This window comes from Acinonyx jubatus, chromosome B1 (assembly GCF_027475565.1).
Source record: "Acinonyx jubatus isolate Ajub_Pintada_27869175 chromosome B1, VMU_Ajub_asm_v1.0, whole genome shotgun sequence".
NCBI lineage: Eukaryota > Metazoa > Chordata > Mammalia > Carnivora > Felidae > Acinonyx > Acinonyx jubatus.
This window is the reverse complement of record NC_069382.1, coordinates 14,112,221-14,138,264: the sequence shown is the minus strand read 5'-3', so window position 1 is coordinate 14,138,264 and position 26,044 is coordinate 14,112,221. Positions and strand designations below refer to the sequence as shown.

Genomic DNA, 26,044 nt, shown 5'->3' with positions numbered 1-26,044 from the left:
ACCTGACATAACAAATGCTCAATTAGTGGTTGCTGAGTGAGATACATGAATATTTTCATGACCATTAGCACACTCATAACCGAATTCCTAATTCCACACATTTTTTCCCCAAAGACACGTATAATACTATTAACTGAATAAATATTCCTTTCAACAAAATCCATTAACAAATGTACTCGAAACAGTATTACTAATTATGATTTCCATCTGGTAGGCTTTCTTAGTATCTTATAAAAAATATGTAATTAGGGATTTAGTCAAAATCATAAAAAAAACTTTAAGTGAATAAGCAAAATCTCTGGATATTGGTTAATAATAAAATCAACAGATTCACAGATACTGTTATGGGAATATCGGTAGTACAGTCTTATGTTTCTATCTTAGAAATGGCCCAAAGTTTAGATGAACCAACTATCGCCATTTAAGCCATGGAAAACAAGCTTACCATATACTAATCACTATTCCAAGCAATTTATGTTAACTAACTGATTTAATCCTCACAAAACACTAAGAGATAGGGACCATCATTATCCCCACTTTACAAGATGAGTAAACTGAGACACAAAGAGGTTAAGTAATTGCCCAGAGCCCCACATCAGTAGGCTGGAGAGATGGAATTTAAACCCATGAAGTTTGGCTCCAGAATTTACGCTCAATAAAATTATTACTTCTATCATATATTTCTAAAGTCATTTTAATTATGTACATTAAAGGAATCCTTTAAATATATACATTTTTTTAAAAAAAAAGCATTCAGAAATGTTTAGACATCAAAATGATATATATCTCTAGTGTGAATTATGTCATTATATAAAATATAATTGGTACAGTGTATGATATAGTATTTTGTTTGAAATTCCTTAACTGATTACATAGCCATTAAAACTGAGGTTGGTCTTATGTACTAACCAGAAAGGATGCCTCATATATACTAGTAAGTAAAAAGAGCTAACTGTAGAATATTATGTACAGTATAGTCTCAAAAAAAGAAAACCTACCAAACCATGATGAATGATTTCCCTTAGGAAGTCCAGGTGGAATATTTTCATTTTTTACTTAATAAACTTGTGCATTACTGACATTTTTGTCTGACGTACACATATTACTTTTGTCATTTAAAGCATGTTTTAAACAAATTTCATCACTAACCTCAATTTTCTTCCCCACATCTTCAGTTTTTGCAACAAATTTAAATAAAAACTTCCTCGTTTTACCAGGAACTAAGCACATCTTTCCCTGGGTCAAATTTTCTAAAACTTCACTTGCTTTAGTTGCTTCTTCGATTACGCAGAACTGGTTATATTCCTGTAAAAGAGGTCAGCAAGGGTCACTGTTTATACACAGCAAGTGTCACATGTTTTGCTCACACTAAACAAAAATGATTTGGAGGTTGGTAAATTTACCTGCAGTATAACTAAAGCATTATGAAGGGTGATTAATGGGAGGTATTTTACGCCAAACGGAAACACTTATCCACTCACTGCTGCCACAAGGTAGAGACAATTCACCACATACAAGCTGATTTCTGAAAACATTTACAAATCCCAGAGAAGCAAAGATTTATTCTTTGTTTCACTGGACACTACTATCTACTATCTTTTTTAAGAAGAGCTTTCTTTTTACGTGGCTTCTGTGACATCCTTCTTGACTACTTCCTGTTTTTCCCTCAAAGGTCTTTTCTTCTTCTTGTCCCCTTAATTCAGAGGCTCCACAGGCTCAGTCTTCAGCTTTCAGTTCTACTCTATGTTCATTTCATTGCAGAGTTTATCCATTTTTACATGTTCTGTACCTCTATGCTAATATTTCCCACATTAAAAACTAACTCTGTCCTATTTCCTTAACCAAAAGTTCATATCCACAAATGTCAAGAGGTTAATTCCACTACCACTCAAATTTAGCATGTCCCAAACTCAATGTACATCTACCTTCCTAGAAGAGCACACTCCTTCTGTGATAAATAGAGGGAGACCTCTTTCGTGTGCACGTCTATGGAATCAACATTCTCATCCATTCAGTAAACAGTAAGAACTTCCCAAGAGCTGTCTTCTATCCCAGCAGATGAGTTATCTTACAGAAAATTCTTATTAGTTAAGTTTAATACTTGCCTTCGAGTTTTCATTTCTATTCCATGCTTCTGAAACCTAAGGACTACTTTTTTTTTCTTCTGATTCAGATCTTGAATTTCAAATAACACATATTCAGAATATAATCTAACTTTAAAAATGAACTGCTTTACATTTTAACATTTTAAATTAGTTTTTAATTAGTCTGTTTGTTGTTTAAGAAAAGGGGGGAAAGAAATGGAATAGTAGGATATTAACAGCAGAAGTACAATAAGAATATCTCTATTCATCCTCTAATTCCAGATTTAGAATATCTCCCCAAAACTGTCACCATTGAGCAAAAAAAAAAAAAAAGTATCTGACCTGGGAGAGCTTACATGCTAACAAGGGAAACAAATGACTTACCAACGAATCACACAGACAAAAATGAAACCACAGGTGTGGTAAGTACTAAAGAGGGCTACGGCCAGGAAAATCAGCTAGGCAGGGGGGGTGTCCCTGAGGAAGTAAGACTTTTAAGGGGATAAAACATGAAAAGAAATTAAGAAGAAGTAACATCACATACTCCTGTCCTACTACAGTGTGATCTCAATCACATGTGGAATCTGTAACTCACAGAAACAGGGGAAAATGGTGGATGCGAAGGGTTGGGGTATAAACTTCCAGTTACAAGACAATAGGTTCTGGGATCTAAGGGGCAGCATGGCGACTATAATTAATAATGCTGTATTACATACTTGAAAGTTGCTGAGACGGTAGATCCTAAATGTTCCCACCACAAAACAAAGGTAATTATGTAAGGTGATGGATGTTAAGTAACTGTGGTCATATTCTGCAGTATATGCATTTCAAATCATCTTGTAGGTACACTTTAGCTATAAAATACACACAGAAATGAATCGCTTTTGGGTGGGGGTGGGGGCAGGGGCTGTCCTTTATTCTTTACCCTGTACACACACCCAGCAATCCAGACTTCTCTATTCATAGACGCCTCCCGTAGCCCTTTCTTCCTTCCCATCCCCACCAACAGTGTCTTCATCCAAGTCCTCACACGTTAGTACTGGGAAGCACACTAAAGAGGCTCCGGTTGGTCTCCAGAAGATCCTTTCTTTCTATTTTGTCACTGGAATAAAGTGTCTTAAATTCTAAGTTTCATGCTCTTGCTTTAAAATCCTCAAACTAGGGGCACCTGGTTGCTCAGTCGGTTAAACATCTCACGGTCTGTGGGCTCGAGCCCCGTGTCGGGCTCTGTGCTGACAGCTCAGGGCCTGGAACCTGCTTCGGACTCTGTGTCTCCCTCTCTCTCTGTTCCTCCCCTGCTCATGCTCTCTCACAAACACAAACATTAAAAAAATGTTTTTCATATACAAATAAATGAAATTCTCCAACTACTCAGAAGGAATCTTTGGGTAATCGTTCAAAACTGAATGAAGCACACCGGTCTGCGGGTGACCCAGGTTCAGCCAACCGGTTCTCTTACGGGGTTACTGCTCAGTTGTGAAGATAGAAAAATCTAGTAAAGCAGGTGAAGCTCTTTCTTTACCACTGTCCAATAAATAGAACATGAATAAGTGAATGAATAAAGAAACCTTTAAATGCGCTGAGGTCGAGTTCCTGTAAGCCACGGAGCCCTGCCTCCCACGGGCCCCTCGCTGCCCACACGCCCGGAACGGGAACGCCTGCCTCCACCCGGCGTTTGCAAGTGCCAAGCCTGCTCCCCCTCTCATCTCTTTATAGCTCCCTTCATCTCATCTTCATTCTTGAAACTTCCTTCTTCTTCTCTGGCACGCCTACTCTAACTGTATTTCTGGCTTACGCCACGTAATTTAGTCCTTGTTACCTACCTACTAGGGCAATCTGTGAGTCAGTCCTGGCCCCTGCCCCCAGAACGCTTCCATTTTAACAGAGCTGACATATGCTAAACGTTCGCAGGCTCACCTCGATGCTAAGAACACTGTAACTCTCATTAAACGCTTGCTGGTTAAAGGCTCCATGTGCTTTCTGGGGGACCAGAAGATAATTATCTATTATGTGAGCTTCTAATTGGAATATTTGGAATGTAATCAAGTAGCTGACCACACTGTAACACACTACAAAAATGTGCAAGTGTATATAATCCTGGCCCTGCAGAAAGAAAAAGCTGCTTATATGTGCACACACAGAAAACGTCTAGACTGTTCAAGAAGTTACTAGCAATGACTTCTGGGCAATGGAGTTGGACAGAGCACGCTTACTTTTCATTTTATATCCATCCAGTCCACTTTACTTTAACACCAACCGTTTAGTAGTTTTATAATAAAAAACCAATACCGTTGTTAGAATACAAAACAAATGATTTAAAAATTAAATTACATTCATCCTGAATAGATCTCATTTGAAATTCAAGTTATGTATCACAAAAGATAAAGTTCTTATAGTTCATAAGGATGGAATAATAACAAAACTTAAAGAAAAGTGTAAGAGTAAGTAAAACTTGAATGGCTGATACAGAAGTGAGAACTATAAATATATTTATTTTCAGATAGAGTTTACCAAAGCCCATTTGTTACTATGAAACCATTATGACCTAAAATTCACTAAGCTCATTTCATCTAATTTAAAATAAGCTACATTAAGATATACACATGCTAGGGGTGCCTGGGCGGCTCAGTAGGCTAACCGTCCGACTTCAGCTCATCTCACAGCCATGGGTTCGAGCCCCACGTCGGGCTCTGTGCTGACAGCTCAGAGTCTGGAGCCTGCTTCGGATTCTGGGTCTCCCTCTCTCTCTGCCCCTCCCCCGCTCATGCTCTCTTTCTCTCTCGAAAATAAACAAACATTAAAAACTTTTGTTTTAAAAGATACAGGGTAAAAATACATTAAAAGCGACCGTTACCTGATTATTGAAGCTGACACAGAGCTTGGAAAACCTAATGGGATGTGGACAATCAGCCTTCAGATAGACATCGAACCGCACAGGAACATCAACATGAAAACTTGGGGCGTGAAACTTGGCTTTGCATTGAACTAGAAATAAAACAGAGAGAGCAGAGTCACACAGTACAAGACCGTCTAGACACACAAATTATTCTGATCCGCACTTACTCTTCAGAAAGGAAACACCTACATGGGATATCCTTCTCTTTTTTTTTTAAGTCGTTTTTTGTTTTTTTTTTTGTTTTTTGTTTTTTTTTTTTTTGAGAGAGAGAGAGATAAGTGAGGAAGGGGCAGAGAGACAGAGTCACAAGTGGGTTTTGTACTGACAGTGCAGACACAGGGCTCAAACTCACGAACCGTGAGGTCATAACCTGAGCCAAAGTCGGATGCTTAACTGACTGAGCCACCCAGGTGCCTCTTTAATTTTTAAATTTTTTTTTCCTCTTTTTATTTATTTGAGAGAGAAGGAGAATGAGTGGGGAAGAGGGGGAGGGGGGGAAGAGGGGGAGAGGGAGGAAGAGGGAGGGAGGGAGAAAGAGGGAGAGAGGGAGAGGGAGAGGGAGAGGGAGAGGGAGAGGGAGAGGGAGAGGGAGAGGGAGAGGGAGAGGGAGAGGGAGAGGGAGAGAGAGAGAGAGAAAGAGAGAGAGAAAATCCCAAGCAGGCTCCATACTCAGTGCAGAGCCTGATGCAGGGCTTGATCCTACTATCCTGGGATCATGACCTGAGCTGAAATCAAGGGTCGGACACTCAAGTAACTGGGCCACCCAGGCGCCCCTACACTGGACATTCTTACTGAATTCTGCACTTGAAGCATTTCAACACATAAATGTAGTTCACTTAAAACAAAACAAATTTAAATAAAATACAACTCCAAAACTACCTTTAATTCTAAAAACATAGTTGCTCCTGAAATGTAACGAACATAGAATTTTAAAGGGAAAAAACCATTTTGTTCTTTTTAACTTATTTCAAAATACCTGCCCAGGCATTACAGAATAAACTCTTTAAATAACTGTCTTTTCAAATGCATTTCAAATCACACCTAAAGTACAAACAGGCAAGGTAGATTTTAATACGTAAACTAACTATTTAAAATTCTGAACATCTTTTTAAGTCAATGGTGAGGGGAAAAAAAAAATCACAATTTTTATCTATAGAACGACGTATGTTGAGCATTCTTTCTTTGACTTTCTTATTTATTATTCTCCATCTATTCATTTTGTAGCAAAAAGTGTACCTCTCTGAGGTAACACTGTAGATGTCAGCTACCCACCAAATGGCACAAAGTCCTGCACTCCTATTGTGAAAACATTGCTGCCGGCCAGAGAAACTCGGTCCGCCCACAGCTTCTGAGCCGTTTTCACTGCTATGATATCACAGTCAGGTTCAGGATCAGGACTTTCATTCTGCACCAACACAGAGCACAATTCATTCAGCCAGTTACAGAAAATACACAGATACAGATCTAGGTATACATATCCCCAGGACATATTTTATACAAAGAACTCCAACCTACCATCAAAACATTTATGAGGTTCTTTTCTATCCGAGATTTCTGGTCCTCTTTCAGAGTGGAAGCTGACATGAAAGAAGGAAAAAAAGCTACAACTGTAAGATGAGCAAGTAAGTCTACTAGCCCCACTGAAGGGATCAAAATACCGTAGAAAAAATATGTCTTCTAAGACGGCTAAGCACCATTCCAGACAACATACAACAGCACGGCTTTCTATGTTAGCCCCAATGCTCTATATACTTGCCTTTGAACTCCATATGAAGAATCATTTCATGCCATGTTTAAAAAAAAAAAAAATAGGAAGAAGAATTTTGTTCTTCTCAACTATCATGAGACCTCGACTACAGTAAGTTCCATGAAAGTAAGAGTCCTTTCGCTTGGCAAACTGATCTGCACATGGTAAAAGTACTATCAAAGATTTGAGAATTATTCTTTCAGTTTGAAGAAGCTTAACGATGCTGCATAATTTTAAAGAATCAGAATTTTACTGTGAGAGCACCAAGTTACCTCTTCCAAGGAGTTCTAGGGAATAAGTAATGTAATCTTTTAACTGGGCCATGAGGTAGGAACACTTCAGAGCTGTAGTCAATATGGACGTGAGCAGGGTCCACCACCCTTCACTCCGATAATCACACATCACGTAATCCAGCAACCTGTCAGAAGGCAAAATGTCAGACATGCTGAAACGGAGTCACAAGAAAGGGCCTAAAGACTCCGTGGAGAAAATAACGTGCCTTACCCATGTTATATCCATGTAAGAAAACTTACTGAAATAGTTTAACAGGTATTTTCACATTTAGCTAAACGTGAGGTTTCCTAAGACTTTGAGAATGATTGTACCAACAGATAGTACTTGAAAAAAATACCGCAGAAATGGAGTTTAATAGAAATAGAAACATGGAAATAATCCATCCTTCAAAACAAATTTCTCTTCTAATTTTGCTGTAAGGTAATCGGATTACTTAGAAAAATAAATAGGGAACAGGACTCACTTCAAAGCTTTGGTATAATCCTTTGCATAATAATACTCCTCTCCCATTTGAACCACTGTAAAGGAAATAAGATTTGTATGTGCATAATTTTAAGTTATTCAAAGCTGCATGAAACTGTGGCATATTATGGATACATACTTAGATGACTTTTCATTCTTGGACATTTATATTTCTTAAATTGTGCAACAGCATTGCTCAGAAGAGTTATTATTATTTCCTGTTAGAAGAGAGAAAAGTGTGAAACATTCCAATAAATAGAATCTCATGTTTTCCTCGACTATTCCAAAACATAGTTTAGATTGGGAAACAAAAAACTTACAGAGTGAACAACACTTCTCTCCTTCAGCTGAATGGCAAGAATTCCCACCTTCTCTTTTTCAGGATCAGAAAGATCAAAACCTGTGTAAGATAAGACGCAACCCATTTTGGATAGCTCATTTAACATAAATCCTTCATAGGCACATTGGATGTGTACACTCCTTGAATCCTTTACTTTAAAATAACGTATTTAAGATTCTTAGACATTCTAGAATTTTAAAGATCCTAAGAGACAGCTTTATGAGCATGGGAACTTCTCTGTGATCTCTGTTCTGAAGAGAACATTACTGAATTCAGCATTCTCTTGCCTAGCGATATCAACCACCTGATGAATAATATCAATTATCATTCTCAATACAGAATATACTTTCTGGAGGTTAAGGTATATAATTGCTTAACACTTAAAGTGTGATTGCCACAAAATTGCTAAATTAAGTATCTATCAAATGCAAAAAAGATACAGAGAAATTTTTAAGGAGATACAAGTTAATACTGTTTTAAAATATCAAATCTAATAAATCATTAAAGTTAACTGGAATTAAAATATTTAAATAGCCTAAAGTGGCTTATTAATTGTGACTTTAAGAGATGTCCGAATGTTTTAATCATACTCACATCTTTAATTAGAAGTTATTCTAAGATGTAGTGATATAAATAAAACATTCTAAAAACTAAAGAACTGAAAATCTTTAAGAAGATGCTTTAAAAAACACATTTTTACCTCAACATAATGTGTTATGGCCTATATAGCCAATGGAAAAACTGTGATAGCAATCTGTGCCTTTTGAGGTTGAGAGAAAAGAAAGGAGGGAAAAATTATTTACTTAGTACTCCTTGTCGCCATGATCTTTGTCCATAAAAGTCAAGAACACCTGTTTGTGTTTCTAACGGATCAGGATTGGGATACATCACAGAAGCCTGTAAAGTAAAACACAACCCTAAATAAGAGTTTATGTAGCCTCTCGCAAACCAACTCTCTTCAGTCTTTGACAGAATAAAAACATTTCCAAAAATACAAATACCAAATACATGTTCAGATATCATAGTTGTGAATACTTCAACATACACTAAATTCTCACAAAAATTGAAATAAATGTTTCACTTAATATTTAGGCAGGATCATAAAAATTAAATTGAATAAATCAGTCTGATTGTGACAAATGATTTCATAGTAGCTAACTCTTCTACATTTCCTTTTCATCTTTGCTAAAATAAACCAATAAAAATGTGTTACAAATTATGCTTGATGTTTATTCCACACATATAAGTGCTTTTTGTGCAAATGAAAATACAGTAATGTGACAAGGAGTTTTAAAAAGACACTATTTTCCTTCCTTATCACTTGTGTATTCAATCCTGGTATTGTCTGGGGAGGGATATTTTTGGCACCAGAATTTACAAATTTATACTTTTTTTATATAATTTTTTCCCTCTGAAACGGCACAGACATATAATGCAAGTACATTGTTGAAAAATACAGAAAACATCCGAAAGGAAATGAATAAAAATTTAAATTACTTATAAACCTATTACCACTGTTGACAACGTATACATTAGTCTTCCAGATTTTGTACACAAACATTTATTTGTTATTAACTGGAATAATTTTTCAACCTGCTTTTTTCCTTTAAATACATTCTGTAAATTTCACATCATTAACTATTCTTCTAAAACATTATTTTTCCTGGCTGCCTGCTGTTACATTTTAACAAATTCCCTATCGTTCATTTTGTTATTTATATTTCACATTATAATTAATAAGTCTGCCCGAAGAACTTTATAATTAAATCTTAGTATTTATCTCTTAGGATCCCTTATCTGCCTTAGACTTCCTGAAAATGAAAATCATATGCAAATAACATGGTGGAAAATAGTCTGGTTATATCATGGTTTAAGGGAAAAAAAAATCCAACCTTTTAAGTACTGATATGCAAACTGTTTTTGGACTAGTTTTTTAAGTAGTACTGTTGATAATATTCATCTGTCTTCAGAGAAGAGAGGACAAAAACTGATACAACTATACAAATGTAGATGTATTTATACATGTACGCGCCACGTTATTTTAAAAGTGCTTCTGGGGAAACTGGTATCTAACTCTAATCACCCACGAGAAAGGCAAAATGAAATGTTAAGAAACTGCAATTAAAATTCTGCCACAGATTCTTAGGAGTTTTCCACAAAGAAAAACCCCAGGAAGAGAAAGAAGTCCAACGTTATCCTCTCTGGTGGGTCAAAATAAAGCACATTCCTCCAAAGTCCTTCAAACTCCTACAGCCGTGATCAGTGGAAACAACAAGATGGAGTTATGTTACGGCACAGACTCAACTGTGACTTTTTTTTTTTTTAAACTGTGACTTTTATTTGAAAGTAATCTGCTCTTGTCTAAATCACTAACTTAGTGTCAATCATAAACTGGTTCTTCACCAGAAAAACTTCTGCTTAATCCACAGGTGAAAATTATTTTCAGGCTAAAACTGAAAATAATCATAATCCCTAAAACTATTAAAGATAAAAACTGATGGTATTCAAAGGCTTGGAAAAAAATGATCAACATTAATCAGTCTTATCTTCCTTCAAGAGAAGGTTAATCCACTTCCTAAATGCCACGTAAGCCAGGAGTTGGTAACTTACCTCATGGTTACAGAGGGTTTTTGCAAGTTGCTTCCGCTCCTGGGCATAGTATGCTGCCTGCTGGTAATAGAAACCAGGATTCTGAGTTTGAATAGCTGTCAACCCTAACTTAATAGCTTCATCAAATAAATCTCCAAAGGCCTGGAATCTTAAAGAAAAAAAAAAAAATCAAGGAAAAAAAAGATGAAAAAGAAAAAGGAAAGAAAAAGAAGCTTACTTCTAATAATTATTCATTCTCAAACCATAACCTCAGCAGACTGTGTTAAAATAATGCTAATGAGGAACTGCAAATTTTGGGGGTTTCTTTGTAAATACAAACACACACTGATTATAGGCTATAAATTCTGCGTTTAAGTCAACTCTTCTGTACTGGCAAACCTTGATAAATATACCATCAAAGTGTTATGTCAACATAGTTCCCACCAGTCAGAAACATCCATGTTTCTGGGAACAATTTCATTTGGGGATTGTTAAACATCACTCTCAAATAGCAAGGTCCAGGCCAGGAGGGCTTTTGTTTTATTCCCTGCTATAGGCTCAGTACCTAGACATGTGGCAGAAACTCCGTAAATACACGTTGAATGAGAGAGATGGTGCCATGAATTAAGTGACTTCCACTAAGGAATTCTATGAATCAATATCTACCATTACTGGAAACATACTTATGCTAGATCTCTAAAAGCCCACTTACTGACAAAAAGCTTAGCTCCATGTAGAACTTAGAGTCCATGCTAATTCCATTCCTCCAAATCCCAAGTATTGAAAGAAAAAAAAAATTCCAAAAGTACAATTTAAAACATACTGTTTAGACATCCATGCGGCATGCTCAAAAGACAACTCTGCGCTTCCGATTTTTTTCTTACACAAGTCTATGTGCTTTCGGAACTGAGCGATTGCGTCCAGTGGGGTGTTGTGCTGAAAACACAGCCTGCAGATCTGCAAAATGTGGAATCAACCCCAAAATAAAGAAGACAATAAGGTCAAAAGGTGTATTCATTTAAAAATATGTAAAACGTGAGACGCACTTTAAAAAGGCTATGAAATTTCCTCTCAGGTTCTTGGCAACGGAATTGATTTTCTCTATTAGAATCGTTATGCTAAAATCGTTATGCTAAAATCGTTATATCTCCTTGATAAATGAAATAAAATTATTCCATATTTGCACCGTATACCTTAGAAAACCTTCTTAAAAGTATAGAATAGGGGCGCCTGGGTGGCTCAGTCAGTTAAGCATCCGACTTGACTCAGGTCATGATCTCACAGTTTGTGAGTTCGAGACCCACGTCGGGCTCTGTGCTGACAGCTCAGAGCCTGGAGCCTGCTTCGGATTCTGTATCTCCCTCTCTCTCTGCTCCTCCCTGCTCATGCCCTATCTTTCTCTCTCTCAAAATAAATAAACATTAAAAACAAAAAAAGTGTAGAATACACAAAAATTATACTCAATGAAGAACACAAAGATTGGTGAAAATTAAATACTACCTCCCCAAGCACAGACTATAACTGTCAGAAAGCTATAAAGATTTTTCTGTACCACAATTACAGCACAATGGCCTCCATATCAAATAAGGATCACAGAAATTCTTGAAAGCTTTTTATTTGGAATGCTATTTCAAAACAGTAATAATCTACATCGACATAAGGTAAAAGGAAAAACAGAAGAAACACGGCCTAAATTTATTTCCATATGCTTATCATCAGTTTTATTTGTAAGGTACAAGGAATACATGAAAAGTTAAGTCTCTCATCCATCCCTGCCCCTCAGCCATCCAATTTCCTGTTCCAAGGCAGCCAGCTCCCAGTATGTTTCAGAATATAGTCCTCTGCACAGATAAGTGTGTGGTCATTTATATATAACTTATCATTTTTAATAAATAGTTTCACAATAAATATGTTTAGTGACTCACTTTTTTTTTTTTTTTTTTTTTTACCTAATATTCCATATCAACAAGTGGAGCTGTCTCATTCTTAATAGTTGTAGAATATTCCCTTGTCTGGACTTATAAGTTATATTAACCACTCACTTATTGCTGGGTTGCTCCCAATCTCCTCCTATCACAAGGGAATAAATATCCTCACATGCATGACTTACAAGTCTTATCATTAGCACATACATCAGATAAATTTCCTGACATGGAATTGCTAGGTTAAAGGAAACACCCCCTTTCAACGTATATAGTTATTGCGAAAACATTCTCTATAGATGTTGTACCAATTTACATTTACACAAGGAATCAAAGTGTCTATCCGCCCTCACGTCACCATCCCGGTGTTAGCCGTCTTTAAAACATGAATATGGAAAGATTAAAAGCAAAACAAAAACCGCTCGCTTGCCTTCTGCAGGCATCTATTTCTACCACATACAATCTGAAAATGTTCAAATAACAGGTATAAAAGTTTCCTCCGAGGTGAACAGATACGCCTTTTCTATGGCTGTGCCATTAAACCAAGGGAGGCTTACAAAGTTTGAATGTGCTGCACCTTTTAAAAATTCACGAATATAGGCAGCTTTCTTCTCTCTCCCTCCCTCCTATTCCCACTGACAAACAGAAGCCCCTCGGGGCCCCTGGGTGGCTAAGTCAGTTAAGCGTCTGACTTCCGTTTCGGCTCAGGTCATGATCTCATGGTTTGTGAGTTTGAGCCCCAAATCGGGCTCTGTGCTGACAGCGTGGAGCCTGCTTAGGATTCTTTCTCTCTCCCCTCTCTCTCTGTCCCTCCCCCATTTGCGCTCTGTCTCTCTCAAAACAAATAAACTTAAAAAACAAAAACAAAAACAAAAAAACCCCTCCTAAAGGAGTCTTACAAAAATAAAACTGCCCTAAGGGAGAACTCTGGGACCCATAAACTCGAAAGCAAGCATTACAGCCGGTACTGCTACAGAACCATTGCAAGAGGAGAGCCTAATTAATCAAATACTCACTTTCAGAGCAAGTAACTAATATGGATTTCCAAATTTCAAAAAGATAATCTAATATTTAAAGACATGTTTTCTTCATTTGGAAGTAGAACCATTACCTTGTAGTTTATAAATCCTGCCATTGTCTTAATTTCCAGAATATTAGTTTCATGGGCTCTCAATTCATGCACAAGATTATAGGCGGTCCTATAATTCCTAATGCAAACATGGGGAACATGGTTAATTATGATATAAGTAAATCTTAAGAAAAGATTCCCAAGAACAAATTATTAGAAAAAGGAAACAATCGTTACTCAACATTTCTTAGCACTGAACAGTGTAGGAATAACTTATACATATCCTTCTGAAAAATGATGTTGATTAATAGTATGTGGGAGAAATCAATGACTTTTCACTAAGAATAGAACCATTGCAAGTGCATTGTTCTGTCATTAACGTCTGTCAATAACTGATAGAAAGTAAGTTGAAAACGAAAGTGGACAACTGTCCAGAATTACGTTAAAAAGTCAGCATTCTCTTAAAAAGAAATAAGCTTTTTTTTTAAAAGCACCATTATGAGCTTCTCCAATGAACAGAAACTGTAACAGCACAGAAGGTGCTAATCGAGACAGGGCACAGGTCAACAGCTTTTAAACCCAAGTATGTCTACAAGTTCAGTGGCCACTGCCGATCTCGGGCTCCGGCTGGAGAAGGGGGAGTGGGCTGAGACAGGAGAGCCTGCTAGAAGAATGCCTCCCCTGAGGATGGAAGGGGATGAGAAAATCTCCAGGCTTCTCCAAAGACAACTCTTTGCTCCTAACTTCCCCCAGTAAAATTTGTCTTTCCAGAATTACCTTTGAGAAGACCTAGAAGTGGTACCATGGGTACAAAGTGAACTACGTTAAAGCCAGTTACCATCCCATGGAGTTGCTGACATTTACACAACACAATCTGGTGTTCCCCACCTCAACAATAACAAAAAAGATGTTTCTGCAATATTCCTCTGAATAGTAGATTGACTTTTGTTTCTCTTATTCTTCTGCCCTGCACACTTAGCCTCTCTTCAGTTTTTATTCCTATGTTACACTGCCACACTCAACCTTTAAAAACTGAGTTAAAGTTAGAAAAAAATGTTTTACTAAATTGTGCTTAGTAAAAGCAAAGGAATAAAATGCATAATCACTAACAACACATACACAACTACTCTTCAAAGCTCTAAGCAGAGCCTTCAAATGAAAAATGATGCTGAGATGTATAAACTTTAACAAAAATTTAATTAAAAACAAAATCATAGGGGCCCCTGGGCGGCTCAGTCGGTTAAGCGTCTGACTCTTGGTTTCAGCTCAGGTCACGATCTCATAGTTTGGGCAGCTCAGGTCACGGTCTCAGTTTGTGGGTTCAAGTCCCAGATCAGGCTCATTGCTGACAGCATGGAACCTGCTTGGGATTCTCTCTCTCCCTTTCTCTTTGCCTCTCCCCTGCTTGCTTTCTCTCTCCAAATAAATACATAAACCAAAAAAAAATTTTTTTAAATAAGTAAAATAGATTAACTAACTAAATGCACTATACATCTTCAGAAATTCATCGTATTAGATAAGGAATGTTTAACATATATTTAACGGTGGAAGTCAGTCAACACAAAGATTTTACTGATTATACAAATAAGTAGTCAACAGGATGGGAAGAATTTTAATGTTTCTTTAGATCACAAAACTTAATCAAATTAGATCAGAAAGCTTTATGAGAGTATGAAATTTACTTCTGATAATAAAACGGAAATTCTTTTAAAATCTCAAAATATTATATTCCATTCATCTCTAAACGAATCAAATACTACATACACGAATCTAACCAACATAAACATTTTAAAATTATTAAACTTTTGTTGAGATTCAGACACTGTCATTAATATGTTACTGTTAACATAAAGATAAGAAAAATTTAGTTTGACAACCATTAAAAACTTACTTCAGGGCATTTTGTGTATCTTGTTTCAATTCACTGAAGAAAGCTATTTTGAACTGATGTCTAACAAATAAAAGCTGAAAAAAAAGAATAGAAAAAATATCATTACACATACTCTCTTCTAATGTAAAAATTACAATAATGTTTATTAAGAGGAAACACAAAAGTATTCAAAATTAAAGATCAAGAATTACTCCAACAAACAAGTATAGTTAAGGAAGCTATAAAAATCTCTAAGAACTTTAAGGGCAAAAAGTAGAAAGAGAAATTAGTTTTTAAAAGCTTTTAAAAAAATTTAAAAGCATAGAAGCTATTTAAAAACATCAAAGTATTACAGACATTTAAAAAACTCCTCTAAAATAATGAATGATGAATGCTTCTATTATTTCCCTCTTTAGGAAAAATAATGTACCTGGTGTGTTGTCTTATTCAAAAATTCTTTATGAGATTTCACTCTTCTGATCTCAGTGTAGTAATAAGTCTGTGCATGTTCATAAAAGGCATTTTCTAATCTGTTTAAAAAAAATCAACATTCAAACACTAAAGTTATTTTAAACCAAACTATTCTCAAGAGTCATATTTGTAAGACCTAAAAGTAAAATCATGACAGAGATAATGTCTATAGCTTACTTCATGATAAAGATAAAAAGCAAAATATCCTTAATTTCTAAATAAAAAATGTAAAGACCCCCAAAACCATTTAGTTATTTATAATTCACTTTTATTTTATAATTTTATAAGAAGTGTGAAAGAAACAGATATACAATATTCATTCGACTATTTTTTCTGATTTTAATATTTAAGGTTAAAGGATAAGAAAACTGATGGAAGAAAGGACCAAAAATGAGAACTGGCAATTGACAGAAGAGTAGCATTTACAGGATTCAAATCCCACTTTGTTCCCTAACTTTGGGATAACATAAGAACAAAGAAAATTTGACCACAGACAGATAAACAACTCAAAGCTCCTTTTGTGAAAATAAGTATGTATCAGAAGTATCTGCCTACGGCATGAAAGAAAGCTAAATTCACAGTCAGATAAAGGCTGGACTTCAAGGCTTTCCTCCTCGGAATAAAACACAATTTTGAAGCTGTATTCAAAGCGTTTAGGTACATGTGAGGAAAATATGCTAAGAAAAAAAATGGCTAAGCCTAAACTTTAAAAATTTGCTATTTTAAGGCAAGATTTTCTATTTTTAAAACTACACTTTTTAAAATGTTAAAATATGAAAATAATTAAAATTAGGTTCTAAGTTTGAAAGAACATATGAACCTAAGCTGAACTATAAAGTCTTATAAATGGGTAACCTTTGCTTTGAAAGACAAAATATGATTAAAAAAAAAATCTGCTGGTTAGCATGACACTGATAGTCTATTGTCCTAAGACGAAGGCCTTTGGACTTAGAACACATTTTTATAAAAGAAAAATGCTTAACTCATGAGAAGCTTGACAATTCTTTTAAGTATTTTCACTTGAAATGATCAGTGAACCTCTGAAGCACAAGAGTCTCCTGATCACTCAACACATCACAGGAGTTTTATACACATTCTGTTTCTTTGACATTAAAAAAACACATTAACCAGGGGGGCCTGGGTGGCTCAGTCGGTTGAGCATCCGACATCAGCTCAGGTCACAATCTCAGAGTTCTACGGTTCAAGCCCCGCGTCGGGCTCTGTGCTGACAGCTCGGAGCCTGGATCCTGCTTCAGATTCTGTCTCTCTCTCTCTCTCTCAAAAATAAACATTTTTTAAAAATAAGTAAATAAATGAATATTTAAAAAAAACTGAATCACTTAATCTTGTAGTCTATATACTTAATATGTACATCAAAATGTTCTGAAAGCACACAAATGAGTGAGGATGCCACCAGGAACTCTGCTAACTCCCTCCCGGATCAGACACTGAATATGAAGATTTACCGATATTCAGCATTACCCTCTCTCTTAAGATGAACTATCAATATGAGGAAAGGTGTAATAATGTCTTCCCTCACGTCCAGTGGACGGTCTTACCCCTGGCGCTCGCATCTCTATTTTGGAGGTCCTGGATCCAGAGCACTTGCTTTTTATATCAGTAATTTCGATACAGCCCTCCTTACTCAAATGTGGCATTATCCCCAGTAAGACCACAGTGGTTAAGGGCAGAAGCCACAGTTTCTGTTTCTCTTGCACCCACGATAGCACTCAAATTGAAAGCTGAGGAGGGCATTAAGGCGGGGTTTCTCAACCTCAACACCACTGGTGTTCTGGACCAGGTAATTCTTTGTTGTGGGCTTTCCTGTGCACGGAAGGGTGGAGAGCAGCACCCCTGAACTCTACCCAGTAGATGCCAGTATTAGGAAGCCTCAGTAGGGGCCCTGATACATGTCTCCAGGCATTCCCAAATGTTCCCTGGAGGCCAAAATCCCCACAGTGAGGAATCAGTGGATGAAGGTGCAGGATGGATGGAGGACAATGGCTTTCTAAAGGAGGCTGCATGCGAACCCAGCCACAGAAGTGGAGTAAGAGAGCCCAGAAAGGGGAGCTGGAAGGCAGGAGTCCTACGAAAGCACGGTGACAGGAAACAGTGCTGTGAACGGCGAAATACTGCACCGTACGGGCAGGAACTGTCAAAAGCCTGGAGAGGAAGTCCGAGGCCAGCTGGGGGGCTGGGATGGGCCTTGGTGGAGGAAAAGCAGTACGGGTGTGCTACCAGTTTCCTAGGTATCCGCCCCCCTCTGCTCCCCAGAGGTCAACGTTCACAGTTGAAAACACAAAACGCACCGCCCTCTCCTTCCGCGTTCTGGGCAATCATGGCAATTACAGCCTCAGCACCGCTGATCTGAGTATCCACGCTACCTACTGTTTATCACCTTCTGTGCGGAGATTCTACCTGCTGACTGCATCTAAGTTTTCTCGCGGTTCATCCTTTCGTTTGTTGCCTTTTCAAGCTCTCTACTGTGGAATTTATACTTCTCTTTCCTAAAGTCGTGTCATTTACACACCAACGGGAATGACCTATTACTTCCTATAGGACATCACTTCCAGAAGTTTGCTTCTGAGACACAGGAACAAACAGAAGGGAAGTAATAATCAAAGATCAACTACACTGTTCCTGAGTTTAAGAGGGACACTTACAAAGAATGAAAAGGAAAACCATCTTATGGTCAAAATCAGTGAAAAGGTTCAAGTCTAAAATACAACCTGGCCAAAAATGTAATATTATAAAACTTCTCTGCAACACTGAAAGCTAGAAAACAACAGATAATGGTCACATATTTTGAGATATTGCTGTGTCCCCAAGTCATATGCCTTTTAGATACAAGGGATTTATAAAGAATATTTAAGAGGGGCGCCTGGGTGGCTCAGTCGGCTAAGCGTCTGACTTTGGCTCAGGTCACGATCTCGCGGTCTGTGAGTTCGAGCCCCGCGTCGGGCTCTGTGCTGACAGCTCAGAGTCTGGATCCTGCTTCAGATTCAGTGCCTCCCCCTCTCTCTCTGCCCCTTCCCTGCTCACACACACTCTCTCTCTCAAGAATAAATAAAACATTAAAAAAAATTAAAACAAAAAACTGCAGTTGACCTAGATGTATATATGGTGTCAATGAGGTAACATTAAGTGGCAGTTCAGCATGTGTTGTACAATTACATCTATTTTCATATTAAAAGCCATGTTTGGACAGAAACTTAAGAAGCTGTTGTAGTGGTTATATTAAGGAACTGGAAAACGTTAATAATGGGGACTTTTCACCTTATAGCTTGTGCACCGTTTATATTTTTTCCCATGAACACGTGTTTTTGTTAATTAAATGAATCTACACAACCAATTTTTCAATGCTTCATGAACAATCTAAAGAAGAAACATTTTAAGATCTTGATTTACCTTATAATATAACCCACCAGGTGGTCAGTGTGGGGCAGCACAAACAGAGATTTTCCTGAGAGTTCACACGCATTACATAAAGCCGCAGCCCTTTCTGAGGCCGTGACATCTTCTCCTGTTAACAAATCCCATAAAGATAGAGAAATAAAATGATTGGTGCGTTTTTTCTAAATGAATGGCTCCCCAAATCTAAACAACAGAATTAGGAAGAAAAACTCAAACCCCCTTTCACCATGCCATGTGGTCTCCTGGGATCCTTGAGGGCTCTCTGGGGTCCTCAGAAGTTACACAGTACATATCTGTTAGGAAAACCCTGTGGAATTTTCTACGGAGCCAAGATAGACAGGCCAAGTTATGCCAACAGAGATGCCACATAACTATTTCAAAAACCGTAACTAAAAATGGAAGCAATAATCCAGGAAAGTGGTTTCCAAAATGCCACAAGTTTCAAAAGAGAAACAAAAAACATTCTGGCCTCTCAAAGTCTTAGAAGGTAGAAGAAATAAGCATTTGAAACTAAGACATTTTCTTATAAGAAATTAGAAATCCTATGGCATTTTTCTTTGTCCCATTGCATGTTAAGAAAAAAAATTACATAAAGAATATAACTTCAAACAGACCTCAGATAACATTCTTTTTTAAAAGATCAAGTGAATAACTGTTTCATCAGTTGGTAGATATATGCTTACATGGTGAGGTAAGTGAACTGGGGCTGGGGGAGAATATTTTAATATTTAACATTTTAACATCAATTTTTAAAAACATTTTAATATATTTTAATTCTTTTTACAATAAGCATTTATTCATGCATTATTTGTACCTTTTAAAGTGAACACACCATCTTTCCCGTAACTGAACACATAAAAGATTTTAACATCAAAAACTACACCTCCTGATAACATGGATGGGAAACATAAAGCAATTAATTCGTTATTAATTAATCTTTTGTTACCTGGGGGCAATGGAGTTTTCTTCTGAATCAGAACCACTGCAACTTTTGTGTTTCTCCCTTGTAAACTTTGCCTGCAATGGAAAAATAATAAAGTTAACTAAACATAACTTTTAACTTTTAAACAATGTATTCAAGACTTTACATAAAGTACAAGCTTGATGATTCAGGTGAAGGAAGATAAATTTCAACTAAAAACACCCAAGATTAGAGGAAATCTTTTCCTGCACACAAAGAAACCTCTATGCTACAATGATTGAGGTTTTAAAAGTATACTCTTGTATCGAGCTTCTAATCCTAACAAAAAGCTGCTTCAAAAGCAAAGTTGAATAAACACTTTCGTGTAAAAGTCATAACACAACTTCTCTATAGCGATACATCATAGACTGGTCATCCAAAAGAAGTATTTTAAAACAGCAGTGGTGATAAAACAAGTGTCTTGTGAGACTAAATAGCAAATTAGTTTTTCTCTCCCCAAAATATTATAAATGCAAGAGGAAAGCATTTGGAAATTCGGACTAATGTGTCTTCTAAATTTCTTCACACAGCTTAGCCTTGTACAAGTTAATGTGAAGCTGCCCATTAGGAACCGGACAATTTTCCCTGGAGGGCAGTGCAGCCTGAACAGCTCTCGCTCGGCTGCCTTCGGTAAGTGCTGGTAAATAACAGACGTGTGCAGCTAATGTGGTCAGTCTGGAAAACGGGGAAACCCATACCTGACAATTTCCACTCTGGTGGCGCACTCGGACTGCTTTTCTTTCCACTGAGGCTCGTCCCAGTCCAGTTCATAGAACACGACCACCAGGGCCGGCACCAGATTCAGATGTTTGTTCATCCAACCCGTCTTTAAGATCCCCTTAGGAATGTACCATTCGTAGGAAGTCCTCTGCGAACAGGGGCAAAAGCTGAAGAGACTTCTTTGATAAAGTAGCAGCAGAAGCCCCTGTTATTGAGTGACGGGCACTTTACGTGCCTTCATCTCATTCAACATACACACGACACATTTTTAAGATGAGGAAGCTCAGGTTTACAGAGATAAAATAAGAGCTAACAAGCAGCGGAGGTAGAATCTCAACCCTGGATCTGCTTGTTTCAAAGACATATTACCAGGATGGCATTTCGCCTTACTGTGCATGACGAAAGAAATGCAGGACAACTTAAATACAGAAATGTCATAACAGTCACTCAGGGGTCAGCGCTAAGTGCCACATCACAGGAAAGAGGTGGTAGATGTGAACATTAGCCCTGAAGAAACTCGTGGAAACCTCTAATGACTTCCTAAGGACCCGCGCCGACTCAGACTGCTCCACTCAGGCTGATCCAACATCCACTTCAAGTGAGGAAAGATGAGGACAGTAAGGAAGCCCAACACAAAAAGCTTAGGGACTCAGGAAGGAACAAGGAATGGGCAAATGAAAAGCTCCCTGCCCTGGAGAATGGATCCAAGACAAACGGGGGACAGCTGTGCTGGGCACTGGCCCTCCTGGACACAAACACCAACTAAGAACAAACATGCGAGCGCCAGGGTGCCGTGACTGGCACAAGTCCAGAGAGAGCTCACGGCTTCTACAGCCCGGAACGTAAAACAGTGTCTCCACTCTTCTCCTACACATAAGCAAAAGAATTGACTGGTGACCAGATCCACAGTTTCATCAAGGAGGTCTTACATTCGTGTTTTAATCAACACCCCCAAGTGATGATGATATATTTGGTCCATAGACCAGTCTGTCAGAAACACTGCTCCAGGGCAAACACACACACACACACACACACACGCACACACACACACACACACACACATACACACACACACACAGAACAGGTGGTTTATTCTGATGTCTTGTTAACTGACTTTCAGACCAGACCAACTCATAAGATTATAATAACAGGTGAATATATATTTTCTTTAAAAAGTAAATTGACACTGTAAGCACTTTTATTAGCTGCTATTATTAACATCATCCCATTATTTTTCTAGGTCAATCAGAGTCTCCACTACGATATTCAACCTAAAAGTCAGTTTTGAACTTAATGCCTTTTCTCACTCCATACTATATAAATTGTTTTATTTTATGTAGAAGTCTCCAGGGACAGAAAGTATGTCTTTATGTCTTATTTAAATTTCTGTCACCAGCCTATTGCATAGTTCCTAGTACCTAACACAAAGCAAGTGCTCAAAAAATATGTGTGTGAAATTGAACCAAACTGTGAAAGCCATGGATTCTATAATGATAACAGGTAATGATAAATGGAGAATGTGAGACCTTACTTTTAGAGAGGACTTTATGGAGACTAGGGGTGATTTTAAGCAAGTAAAAACAAAAACAAAACAAAAAAAATGAGGATAGAAAGCTTAATAATGATAACGTAATTATTCCCCTGGGGTTAAAAAATATATCGTTAAATATACCTATAATGTAATACATACAAAAAGCCTTGGGTTTTCTTAACGCATCAGTATAACCATCGCTTTTCCAGCACAGACATCAGGAACAAAAAAAAGATACACACACACACACACACACACACACACACACACAGAGGAAGAGAGGGAGAGAAGGAAAGCCCTCACTCAATCATAACGTCATTACCTTAGGTCTACATTTGGGATACTCATGGTCACCAGGGAGCACCTTGAAAGAAATCGGTACCCGATCAGCCCTCCGGTTGGCACAGAAAGCGTCCCAGACAGCTCGATGGACAGCATTATAAACCACATCCAGGCCCGTAAGAGTAACGAAAGCCATAGGCCGACAACATAATTCCACAGGGAAGTCCCACTGTGTGGGGCTCATGTTCAAGGTGTCACAAAAAATCTGAAATACAAATGTAAATACACTCAAAATGTTTTAAAAGTCCACACCCATATCTAATATAGGAGCCTCCACCATTTAAAAAATGTTACAAAAAGGCCAAAGACTTTGAGTCTTTTCAAGTGTCTGCAAACTGTCAAGCAAATACCAAATATGAAAACAAAAGGGAAAACTTCAATTCCTGAATAACGAGTGGTACCATATTTTTTAGAAAATCTTTCCTATTACAAAGGTTGTAGTCAACTTCATGACAAATCGATGTTTTCAGTAACATCTCAAAATGCACACAGAACTTTGGGATGAGCAGACAAAGAAAGCAGGAAGGTGATCAAATTAAAATCAGTTTCATGAGCGATTTTTGACATGAAGAAAAATAACTGCTGACTTACATATACGATAAATACAACTCTAATTTCTCTGTAACTGCTAACATCTAATTTCTGAATTCCTGGGAAATGATTAAAATAATATGCTCGTGCATGCTCTCTCTAAAATGAAAAATTTAGGGGCACCTGGGTGGATCAGTAGGTTAAGCAACCGACTTCAGCTCAGGTCATGGTTCATGAGTTCAAGCCCGGTATCGAGCTCCAAGCTGACAGCTCAGCTTCAGATTCTGTGTCTCCCTCTCTCTCTGTCCCTTCCCTGCTCACACTCTGCCTCGCTCTCTCTCTCTCAAAAATAATTTTTGAGACAGAGAGAGACAGAGCATGAATGGGGGAGGGGCAGAGAGAGAGGGAGACACAGAATCAGAAGCAGGCTCCAGGCTCTGAGCCATCAGTCCAGAGCCTGACGCGGGGCTCGAACCCACAAACCATGAGATCATGACCTGAGCTGAAGTCGGATGCTCAACCGACTGAGCCACCCAGGCGCCCCTAAAAAAATTTTTAAAAATAAAAGAAAAAATTTTAAATCTAGAGAAAAAAAAAAGAAAACCAATTATATAAAAACACATTTACTCCAAACAAAATGGCCGTTATATTTTAAAGATAATTTCTCATTTCCAAAATCACGTATCAAAAGTTTCTTTTAAGGGGTAATCTTCACCTGTATATCATACAGAACTCAAACACAATTTTTGTGGAAAGTGAGAAGCCGTCACCACCTGATAACCAAATAATTTTAACTGAAAAGTTAATAAAAAAAAAAAATCATGAAGCTTCTCACATTTAGGTACTGAAGGAAGAAGGGGTATTGAATAGATGATTTGGAAAGGTTACCAAAAATGATAAATGTCTACAAGAGACAGAAGTTTTAGAATTATTTAAACAGACATTTTCCAGATAGGATTTAAGTGATGAGGGCCAAGTTCAGAGAAAGAAAAACTAGTTCTAGGGAATTTGGAGGTGAAAAATAAAGAGACGGCGAAAACACACTATCTGGAGACATGGAGGCCTTTGCTTTGCACCAAACAATCTAGATTAGAACCCTAAAAGGGCCATTCCCTTTAACATCGCCAGAGGCTCCAGAGAATTGGCTGTGGTCTTTGAATATGGAGAATTAAGGGGAACTAGAAATGAGTTAGAAAGCTCTAAATCACAGTGTGGGTCCAAGAGAAATAGAACATGAACCACATAAATAATTTTAAGTTTTCTACTCATATTAAAAAACAGAAAGAAGCAGGTGAAATTAATTTTAATAATATTCTATTTAACCAATATGTCCAAAATATTATCACCTCGACATTAATGTAAATTGTTAATGAGGTATTTCACTTTTTTGAACTAAGTCTTCATTATCTGAAATGTACACTCACAGCACATCTCAGTTCAGGCTAGCCTATTTCAAATGCTCAGAAGCCACATATGGCTACTGGCTATCATAATGGACAGCCCAGCTTATGTTGTTGTAATTCTGTCCCAAAAAAACTACCGTATGGAAACCGTGCTACAATTCTTGCCACCTGCTACCTTAAAAGCCTTTGGCACTTGAGACGGTACTGCTTATTCTACCGCACAGGGATGGGACTGGGAACAACACTGGCAAAGGACAGGTGCAGAGGTTGTCTGGATCTCAGTGACAGCTTGTAGAAATTTCCAGATCTCCTGGAAGAAGCCAATGAAGCAACTAATAAACTGTGACATGGAAGGAGATGCAAAAGTCATAATGAGAACACTCTGGATGGGAGACCATGTAATGCAAGGGGAAATAATCTGGAAGCTGGCGTGGAAAATAATAAGGAAGAGGAGAAGAAGAATAAGAAGAAGAAGAAGAAGAAGAAGAAGAAGAAGAAGAAGAAGAAGAAGAAAATAATAATAAGAAAAGGATGATATACTGCAAAGAAAGGCGACCTCAGCAAAGTGGCAGGTAAAACAAAACAAAACAAAAATATCCCAAGGTGGTCACTATTTTTTAATTTACGGAGGTTCGGGGTGTAGTGCATAAGGTTAGTAAGGATGAGATTCGGAGAAGTCCAATTACGAAACGATCCTAAAAGGAATAACAATTGGGGGCCAGGATGGGACGGGGGCAGATGTTGAAAACGTGAAGCAACAACCCGACTTAAGAAGCTCCCATCCCCAAGGCTCTCAGTATTCTACCCCAGCAGATCCAGAGGATAGGCGGAGAAATAACGCTGCAGCCCTCACGGCAGAGGCTGTCTTCCCCGTCTCCTCCCCCTCCCCTTTAAACCTGGAGGCCCTAGGAACAGGTGCGTCTGGTCTTCAGGGACTAGAAGGGACACGCCAGGATTGCACCCGCAGACGCCGAAGGAAAACGCAGGCCCCCCCACAACTAGCATTGTGAAGAGCTAGCTCTCTCCCTCGACGGTCTCGCCTGGCCCCGCAGGTCTCCGGGGCCGGACTCACCCAGGCCGCACGCCCCGGGCCCGCAGCAGCTGTGGCCGGTCGCCACCGGCCGGGGGTGGACGAGGGGAAGCAGGCCGGGTGTCACGGAACGCCGGGGCCCGTCCCTACCGCTACCGCCCCAGAGCCTGTCCCCGCGAGCAAGACTTCCCGGCACTGCCTTCGCAGGCACAGGAAGCACTTTCCGGACCTGAGCGACAGCGCCGTACACCAACGGCGGTCCGGAAACTTCACGCTGCTCCACGGAACGTAGGAAGACGCTCCCTTTCCTACGGGAGCAGGAAATAGGGGCGGGGAGAGAAGGAGCCAATAGGAGAAGCGAGGAGGGG

General features: G+C 38.2%; 1 protein-coding gene across 2 annotated transcripts in view; it reads right to left on the bottom strand.

Annotated features, from left to right (window-relative positions):
- Positions 1–26,038, bottom strand: part of TRAPPC11 (trafficking protein particle complex subunit 11) — a 46,910-nt gene extending 20,872 nt beyond the window's left edge. The window contains exons 1-19 of one of the 2 annotated variants that reach the window (XM_053216268.1): positions 25,906–26,038; positions 22,693–22,917; positions 20,818–20,987; positions 20,105–20,175; positions 19,153–19,267; positions 15,704–15,803; positions 15,295–15,368; positions 13,446–13,542; positions 11,236–11,369; positions 10,434–10,581; positions 8,627–8,720; positions 7,804–7,883; positions 7,623–7,701; positions 7,485–7,539; positions 7,000–7,145; positions 6,496–6,557; positions 6,253–6,385; positions 4,939–5,069; positions 1,150–1,305 (exon numbers count right to left, since the gene is read on the bottom strand). In XM_053216268.1, the coding sequence (XP_053072243.1) occupies positions 1,150–1,305; positions 4,939–5,069; positions 6,253–6,385; positions 6,496–6,557; positions 7,000–7,145; positions 7,485–7,539; positions 7,623–7,701; positions 7,804–7,883; positions 8,627–8,720; positions 10,434–10,581; positions 11,236–11,369; positions 13,446–13,542; positions 15,295–15,368; positions 15,704–15,803; positions 19,153–19,267; positions 20,105–20,175; positions 20,818–20,987; positions 22,693–22,896 (2,049 nt within the window). In that variant the 5' untranslated portion in view covers positions 22,897–22,917; positions 25,906–26,038. The other variant, XM_015077175.3, reaches the window with a different exon arrangement.
- Between the last annotated feature and the right edge of the window lie 6 nt (positions 26,039–26,044).